The sequence below is a fragment of the Scylla paramamosain genome, chromosome 1 (genome assembly GCF_035594125.1).
Source record: "Scylla paramamosain isolate STU-SP2022 chromosome 1, ASM3559412v1, whole genome shotgun sequence".
Lineage (NCBI taxonomy): Eukaryota > Metazoa > Arthropoda > Malacostraca > Decapoda > Portunidae > Scylla > Scylla paramamosain.
Window position 1 is genome coordinate 34,850,193 of NC_087151.1, and position 9,981 is coordinate 34,860,173.

General features: G+C 40.0%; 1 protein-coding gene across 3 annotated transcripts in view; it reads left to right on the forward strand.

Moving 5' to 3' along the window:
- The window catches only part of LOC135104575 (zinc finger protein 704-like), a 105,538-nt gene that overhangs the window by 88,117 nt on the left and 7,440 nt on the right, over positions 1–9,981 (forward strand). For 2 of the 3 annotated variants that reach the window (XM_064012131.1, XM_064012133.1), the window contains 3 exons: positions 5,744–5,844; positions 6,809–7,149; positions 8,639–8,715. In XM_064012131.1, the coding sequence (XP_063868201.1) occupies positions 5,744–5,844; positions 6,809–7,149; positions 8,639–8,715 (519 nt within the window). The remainder of the gene's footprint in view (positions 1–5,743; positions 5,845–6,808; positions 7,150–8,638; positions 8,716–9,981) is intronic. The other variant, XM_064012132.1, reaches the window with a different exon arrangement.

Sequence of the window (9,981 nt, forward strand, 5' to 3'; positions counted from 1 at the left end):
GCCGCTTCTCGATACAGCGGGAAGGAGTCACCCAGGAAGCAGTACTACCGCTCGCTCCTGACGGTGAATGACTTCCTGATGTGTGAGTGGTGTGACTCCCGCTCTCTTGGCAACCCCTGGCCTGTCCCTCTTGCCTACCCCATTGCCTTGTGTTTTCAAAGGTCAGAGTCCCCGATGAGCCTTGTGTTTTACCATCTTGACTGCACACTATTACGACCTCGATCTTGAGTATTGATTGTGCGCGCGCCCGAATGTGTGTGTGTGTGTTTGTGTGTGTGTGTGTGTGTGTGTGTGTGTGTTTCGTAAAAGAGAGAGAGAGAGAGAGAGAGAGAGAGAGAGAGAGAGAGAGAGAGAGAGAGAGAGAGAGAGAGACTAAGATGTTGGGCAGGTCAGTTTGGCGTCTCTTCTGCTCTCTTCATTCCCAAGCGCTCTTTTCCTCCCCACGCAGCCTTCCCCAGAAAATTAGGTCGGAGAGAGAGAGAGAGAGAGAGAGAGAGAGAGAGGGGGGGGGGGGAGGATAGGAGGAAGAGTCGAAGCAAGAAGTACTGAAACAACAAAAGACGTGACGTCAGTTTTCTCTTGTCACTTGGAAGTTTTTTTTTTATTCACTCGCCTCTTAGGGTTCACGGTGCGGGTGTCGCTTTTTTTTTGTGGGAACGACATATTTTGGGCGAAGCGAGAAGTTGGCTGAGTGCGAATTTTCCAAAATTATTTATCTACCTCGCGATCTTGCAATACGAATTTTGTGTTCTTTACGGACTTACTTTCTGGCTCATCTGTATCACACTGCGTCACAGACCCACGTGATGAAGACATTGGCGGGATTGAAAGGATGAGACAAAAAAAACTCAATGTAGTTTTTTTCTCATTTATTTATTTATTTTATTTTTTTTTATTTATTTATTATTTGTTTTACTACGTGGTTTCAGGAAATCCTGTCTCAATTCTGAAAATGTGCCTGGGCCTCCCCTAGCCTACACCTGCGCACTAACCGTCTGTCTTTGTGTGGTCAGACTCACCACCTCCACCATCATCCTTCTCCCGCCTTTTAGCCGTCAAACCAAGTAGATAACCTCAATTTGACCTAGTAATGTTCGCTTTAGTTTCCCCTCTTGAGTCGTAACTTCTGCGGATGGGTTATGCCACCCTACCTTAGTATGTAGGCCAGCTTTGCTTGATGCCCCCTACATCTCGCTCTCATGCAATACGTTTGGGGTGTATATCTTTACTCTAACATATGCATGTCCAGTCTGTTAAATGTTCCGGCTCACATGCTTGGAAGTAAGGAACTAATGATGGTGGTAACAGGGAAGGAGACAGGGTAGCAGTAGGTTCTGGTGTCCTTCAAGTACTACATAAATCCTAACCAGTGCCATTGTATTCCACAGATATTGCCACGCAAAAATTAACACTGCAAGCGCCTGTTATGCTTCCTTATTAGTGGTGTTATAATATTTCAGAAAGCTTTGCCTCATATTGTTCGAGAACAATGTTCACTGTGTTAGGGGTGGGGGAACACGCTGGAAGTTTGTTTTAAAACAAGGTAATTATCCTTTTTATTCTTAGGTTTGGTGGGTTCTCTCGAAACATAATTTTCATAATCTGACATGGAATTAATCCTACTTCATAGCAACAAGTGACGTCTAATGGCGAAAGTGTGTGTGTGTGTGTGTGTGTGTGTGTGTGTGTGTGTGTGTGTGTGTGTGTGTGTGTGCGCGCACGCGCTTCCGTATACTTGCATGTTAAGTCTTTCTTTAACACACACACACACACACACACACACCAAAATAACCTGTTAACGTGTGTGTGTGTGTGTGTGTGTAGGATTCGAGGTGCGTGGGGCGGGCTGCGTCGGCGTGCAGTGAGGCTTGGGTCTCCTAGTGATTGAGGAGTGGGTGGGGGGAGGGACCCGGTACAGCGTGGCCGTTTGTTTACACCCCACAGCCACCTCCCCTTTAAAACTGAACCCACCGCGGGGACGCCCGCCTTCACCTACCTTCGCTCATCGTTGTAATTCATTATATTATTTATATCCATGTAATCATATTCAGGAATTGTTAAAGGCGAAGCACAGTGGCCAGCCACCAACGAAAGATGAATATTGCATGTACACATCGATGAAGTGTTTTCTTTTAAGCGTTCTTCGAGACAGGAGTGCATGAGCTGAATGGCACGCAACATTGGCGTGATATGTCTTAGTGAGTTCGTGTCACAATATTGACACACTGGTATCACAGTCTACTTCCCTCCTTGGAAATCGGCAACCAGGCTTTAGAGGGGCGCGGTGTTCCCCTCGGGCGACGCATGCGCACGCTTGGCTTCTTTGTTCTGCCCCTAGCCTGGCGCGAAGCTGGCGACAGGCGGCACGCTCCCCGGCTCCGTGGCGTTCGTGCTGGATTACCTGCTGGTGGGGAGTCCAAATGTTTGCTCGTTTTTGTGGACACTTTTCACCGATACACCCCAACACCAGATAAGGCCAACAAGAAGCTGTCACTTATTTATTAGTTTACTTTCGAATTCATAATTGTGAAAAAAAAAATTACTATCTCTTACTTTTTCGGCACAAAAAAGGAAGAACACACACACACACACACACACACACACACACACACACACACACACACACACACACACACACACACACTTATGGGATGAAGACAAATGATTGATTGAAATTTCATGATGACATTTCAAGTAAGTCACAAAATGGCAGTGAGTTTTAGTGTTGAAAAAATAAATAAATAAATACAGAACAGAAAGAGGCAAGGAACATGAGGGGGGGGATCACTTTCGTCAGCTGTTCTTGTCTGAGTTTTCTTTCGTCACGTACTTTTTTTTTTTTTTTTTTTTTTTGTAGGTCAGGTCATGACGCTCGGCACTGGTAGTTGAAGCAGACATACATTATACACTGGAGCTTACTGGAACAGAAGTATGTGCTTCCTTTCCACATGATGACCTAGAGACTGAGTTAGAAATTATGCGAAAGGTGTTGGATGAAATAGTGACTATATGTCATGGCCGGTGCCACCAAAACTACTACTACTACTACTACTGTTGCTGCTATTGTTGCTGTTGCTGTTACAACAACAACAACTACCACTACTACTGCTACTACTACTACTACTACTACTACTACTACTGCTAATATTAATACTTCTACTACTACTGCTCTTGCTGCTGCTGCTGCTGCTGCTGCCTCTGCTGCTACTACTACTTCTGCCACATACCGACCACTTGTTTATTGTATTGCAGAGTTAAATTAATTTTTGAATTAGTTTTACACAACTGCTACTCAAATATGTACAAGTTTATCTCACTTTTTATGTGACGTCACATATGATTGCAAGAAGTAATGTCTAGAGAGAGTTGAGGGAGGCTCTTCCCATCACTGGCATTCCAGCTTTACCATCCGGTAGAGAAAAACGTTTAAGTATACATTTCTCTCTCTCTCTCTCTCTCTCTCTCTCTCTCTCTCTCTCTCTCTCTCTCTCTCTCTCTCTCTCTCTCTCTCTCTCTCTCTCTGTGTGTTGAATAGTATTGGAATTATATTTAAAAGTGTACCGAGAAGGTATTTTCATACATTATGCAATATCAAATCATGCGCATCGTGCAACACTTAAACTGTCGCCGCATATGTGACGGTCTCTTTTTTGCTTTATCACACTTATGCTTACTGATATATGCGTTGAATGAACACATTTCACTTTCTAACGAAGCCTTGTTTACTGCGCTTTGTTACACGTTTTGGTTAAGAGATCTTCAACTGCATCTGGAATTGGTGTCTAATGACCGAATCTCCTTGAAGACATTGCATTACTTGGCAGCAGTACAGTTTAAACCATCCTGACTGTAGGTTACACGTCTACTTCTTTTTCTTTATCCGTTTAGTAATATGGCAACATCTCTTTAACTAGAGACGAATAATTGTGTGATGAATTGCAGAGTAAATCGAGCAATAAATAAAAGAAAAAGCATGTGATGATTGAAAGTTTAATTAAAACTGATGCGTCGGTGTGTCGACGAGCTGCGTGATATGCAGTGTTGTGGTACTTACCACAAGAACGTAATATTTGGCGTAACAGGACCAAGAGGAACACATTACTACGATATCCTTGAAATGTGTCACTAGATATCCTGTTCCTGAGTTACGTCTCCTTGTGGTCGTTGTGTAAGGTCCAGCCGGGGTGACGGGACGCAGCTACCATAGTTCAAGGTGTAGGCAGCCTGGGCAAAAACGTTTGGCATTTCGGACGAGGAACTGAACTACGGTTGATGGCTTTGCTTTAGTTTACTGATATTATTGATATTTATGTAGATTTACAGTAGAGATATGGAGGACACATACCTGGATTTTGTCTGTGCTGAGAAAAGTGGATCAAATTGTTTAGACGCGTGAATTTGTGTAATGCTGTGACCTTCAAGCGGTTAATTCCAAGAAATGTCCTTTCAGAGTTTAATGGCTAAACCAGATTCCTTCATTGAATATCAGTGTTATTTTTACCCCTTTTCTTATAAGTTCGACGTTCCTGAGGCTAGTAGCCTCAGGAACCATTAGCATTAACGGCCTGGAAGGTTAGGGTCGAATTGTTAACATTCAGCACGCGCCGTCTTTAACCGGGAAGTTTGTCAGGCCGAATGCGTGTTACTCCATGTTTCCTTGTGTCGCGGTAGTGAGAGTGAAGCACCGGCAGCAACCCGGCGGGAGGGGCGTCGAGGGTTCTTGGCCAGAGTCCAACTAGATCAATGGGTGGCTGCCTCCCTCCCTCCCTCCCCGCCTTCCTCTCTCATTCTCCCTCCCTCCACCACACCCTCACCATGACACAATAACTTCTTGCACCATTCCCTCTGTACCCCCTTCTTCAAGGATAAACTTACAATTAACATTTTTTGGGCTGTTTTAACTACAACAATAAGCTTGGCAGAAAGTTCTGTCATGAAGGGATGGATTTTTTTTTTTTTTTTTTTTTTTTTGCTTAAGGATGGTAGTTAAGAAGATGGGAACAGCAAAAGGCAGATTGAAGGTTAGACTAAGGCCGGAGTGAGAGGAAGAGCGCAAACGCATATTTATATTGGTCAGTTGATAGGTTGAATCATGCCACGATCCATTTCAACGAATGAAAATTTCAAGGTGAAGCAAAGAGAATGAGTTTCGGATCATGGTAGCAGGATTGCTTTGATATTTTGACTCCAGGATTGTTATGAGGCAAGGTACTCATGTCATCAGTCGCCGCTACATAGCACGAGACGGATGTGTGTGTGATGGAAGGTTGATGGGGCACGGATGGGGTAGGGAGGGAAGAGGGGAAGTGTGTATCCTGGGTGTTGCTTGATAGTGGGGGAGAGTCAAGGTTCATCGTCAGTTTGTAATATTATTTCTATATTTTTTTCCTCATCCTGATACATGTTTAATCATTATTTTTAACCTTTAAATTTATTTTGATTATTTTCATAATATGAACGTATTACCTGAAACACACACTCTCTCTCTCTCTCTCTCTCTCTCTCTCTCTCTCTCTCTCTCTCTCTCTCTCTCTCTCTCTCTCTCTCTCTCTCTCTCTCTCTCTCCATACATCCTCCATACACGTCATTATTGTCTTTGACTAGACTCTTGAGTGGGACAGACCATACTTATTTATATGTGTAACTGATCAGTTTAAGATGAAGGAACCACAAATGACAGTATGCAAGCCTAGAGACCATAAATCTTCGTGTTATGTTTATCGCGGTTTTCTCCCATCCCCAGAGCTCCACCCGGACGATGTTCAAGTGCACCTGGACGGGCTGCCACGAGATGACGGCCGCCTGTGATGCTATCGAAAGGCATATTCGTTCCACACACCTCGGGTAAGTGCTGCCTTCCTACCCATGCGCTGATTAATTATATTATTATTACTACTACTACTACTACTACTACTACTACTACCACTACTACTACAAGTAATAATAATAATAATAATAATAATAATAATAATAATATTAATAATAATAATAATAAAAATAATAATAATAATAATATTATTATTATTATTATTATTATCATCATCATCATCATCATCATCATTTTTGTTATGTATTTTTATTCTTTGTGTCGGTTAGAATTACAACACCAGACAACTGTGATATGTATTCACCGTTCGAAATTTCAGTTCAGACAGCAATAATCAACACATTATTCATTATCATTTACATTTTTTTTTTAAATCGAAGCTGGACATATGGTTTTATTCTCTTTTTTCCTCACTCAGGACAAGTGTTATCTGTAAATCAGTAAGAGTATGAGTGTTTCAAGGTATGTTTTCATCCATCAGACACTAATCTAATCAGCAGTTATGAGCAACTTCATTTTATTTTATCATTCTGTAGAAATTTCCTTGCATGCATAACATATCATTGTTAACAGACATCGTCGGTAGTTCTTGTTAAAGGAATATGATGTCCGAATGACAAGATTACACGTAATACGAACGTGTACTGTGAGTGTTTCCATTATTTATTTTTTTTATATGTAAATAAACAAATTATGTAATGATCAAAAGGTGATATTATGAGCAGATTAGTAACGGGAGAAAAATTACTGTGGGTGAAATAGTGACAATATTCCTCTAAAGTGCTGATGGATTCACAAAAATAGTCACTCAAGTAGGAGGATGGCTAAAACTGCAGCCTTAAAATGATGTATCATCAGTAGATATGGTTGATGGTCAGGACTGTAAGTACGTACATACGTAGCCACCAAGCTGTGGTGGTGCATCATTATAATTGTTTTGGTGTACTTACGTTGAGTGAATATGTATATCTATATCCCCAGGCGCGAGGAAGTCACCAGCGACCACAGTGATAGTGACAGCGATGACGAAGACGATCACGAGGAGGAGTTTTACTGGACAGAGGTTGAGGTCAACGTCACCACCTGGGTTGATCCCTGTGAACCCTTGGTGACCCCGACAGCTCCGCCGGCCACGCCTCCCGCACACCCCGTCCTTGGCGCCCCACAGAAAGTGCTCACCATCCCTCCCACCACTGTCATCCCGCAGCCGCTGGGGACGACCTGCCCCTCAGTGCTCCCGCAACCTACATCGCCCCAGTATATCCATGTGTCATCTCCCCCCACCTTGAGCCATATGGACATGGCTCGCCCTCCACATGAAGGTACAGCGTGTGTGTGTGTGTGTGTGTGTGTGTGTGTGTGTGTGTGTGTGAGAATTAACTTTTTTTTTCTTTAACTGCCGCGAAAAATGAATAAAATTAACTAAAATTAAGTGTTTTGGGTAACGGTAGAAATCTGTACAAGACCTGTATTTCAGCAGTATTATTTATTATGATCAGCGGGAAAGGCTGTAAAGCATATCGCATGTAAAAATCAAGGCAAGCCAGACAACGTCACCATTAACCAGCGCTGACCTGGAGAAGAGAGAGAGAGAGAGAGAGAGAGAGAGAGAGAGAGAGAGAGAGAGAGAGAGAGAGAGAGAGAGAGAGAGAGAGAGAGAGAGAGAGAATTACCTAGTTGTGAGAGATAGGAAAAGAGCCATACTTAGGCTCGTGCTATCCCGTCTCAATATTTCTTTGCATCTAACTTTGCCTTAAATTCATGAATTGTTTTTGCACGTTTTTGCACATGTATGTGTGTGTGTGTGAATGAATATATATATATATATATATATATATATATATATATATATATATATATATATATATATATATATATATATATATATATATATATATATACTGAGCAGATTAGTAACGGGAGAAAAATTACTGTAGGTGAAATAGTGACAATATTCCTCTAAAGTGTTGATGGATTCACACACACACACACACACACACACACACACATGCTGTGTCTTTAAATATTTGAAATCAAGTAACTTTGTTCTAAAACCAAATTACAGTACCATAACCGAAGCAATAACGAGTTCAAAATTTTATTATTCAATTGAATTGTTTTATTGAATTCAAATTCAATAAAACATGGAAATATTGCATAAACTTTATCAAAACAGTTTGTTTGAAATTAATACTTTTTTTTATATAGGTACTCATGGTCACTCATTGAAAGTAACTAAAGTTAATTGAAATCCTTTGATCTAAGAGTAGTTGCAACCTAGAATTCCCTGCTGAAGGCTCTGGCTACAGCTTATTTTCCTTATGATCCCATTATTGCAACATCTAACAATGAATCAGTCCTTCACTAATTATTATGTTCCTAACTACTGCCCTTGTGCACTGTAACTAATCCCTTATCCCAATGTTGTTATACTATACAAATTTACAAAAATAATACAAGGAAATAGAATCAGTGCTTATTAAACTTACACCTATGCAAAGCACACTCACTGTGGCTATATTCTAATGTTAATAGGATTTGATACTGTATTTACATGACCTGTGTGTGAAAATACATTCCTTTAATAGAAACTATTTCTCATAGCAAGTAAACTTCTGAGTAGATGTTCACTCTCAGCTAATACTGATGGCTTTGTTCATTATTCTGTTTTGATACTGCAACATGCAAGCTAGAAAGAGCTGCTATCTTCTTTCTACATTATCATAAAATAATGAGAATGCAATACCTGCATGTAGTGTTCATGGAATGTCATTCATATTCCTATAACCATGACAGTTACTTCATTGACAGATCCACGGTACAAACACACAGCAAGCAGCCCAGCTGCCAGCCTCTCCAGCTCATGGCCCCGTACTTCTGCCTACCTGGTGAGTGTTGTATGGTCAAGGAAAGCAGAGTTTAATATTAATATCATTATGCTAGCAGATCATATTAATTTTTTTCTGTCAAATTGCTATATTAATATTGTATGTTAGGATGATAGAAATGAATTTTCAGAGGAAGTGAAAAAGAAAATCATTGCATGAAGGGCAGAGTTAATACAAAACAAAATACTTGCAAAAAATTAACAAAATCAGATCAATATATGATTATTACATACTCATATAAAGGAGTGAAGGCCATAGACAAATTAAAGCCATGGCAAATTTTCCCTTTAAGTATGAAAATGATGGAAATCAGTTCTGCTTTATATATATATATATATATATATATATATATATATATATATATATATATATATATATATATATATATATATATATATATATATATATTTTTTTTTTTATTTATTTTTTTTTATAGCATTCCGTTTAGTGTTCAGAAGGAACAGGACAGCAGAGGCATGAATATTGAGCATTAGAATCTAACTTTTCAAATTTTCCATATTTCAAATGTGACTGAAGATATGAAAAGATTTTTCCTGTTAATTTGTACTAATACTCTCATCCCCATTTTTCCTAGTCACACCACGAAACCCAACTTTTATCATTCTTGCCTGCATAAATTCAAATCACATTTTTGCCTCCAAGCCTCTGAAAGCTCATCATACCCAACTGTGAGGATCTGTTGTATAGCATGTCTGGTAAAATCAGCAACAGAATTTGATAATTGAGTGATTCAGTCCTGACACCTGAACCAATTACCTGATCAAACCCAATGAAGGATCATGTAATTTCATGCATTTACAACTTTTCTCTCCATCTATACCCAACCACTCTCCTTTGCTTTATATTTGCAACTAATTTCTTCACACTTTCAATCTTATATCTAGTCTCCAAAGTCTTGCATCATATCTGATTATATTCTTCACCTATTACTCTTCCATTCTCTGTACATCCACAGGTCTCCATAATATTCCCTATTTTGATTGGTCAACTAACTCTTCCAACAGTAGCAGTCCCTTAAGTTTTTTGTTTCTTGCTTAATTATTCTTTCATTCATTCCCATATCTTTTCTACATCATGCATATTACATTTCACCTCTACATCAGTCCCTCTATTCACAGCAACATGCAATCCTAAATACGAATGATCTCTGCATGCTTTTCAGTCCTTCAGTCCTTTTAATCACCTTGCTTATAGCACTTAGTTGACTTAGTTGACCTCTAAAACATTCTCCTACTCATCACATAC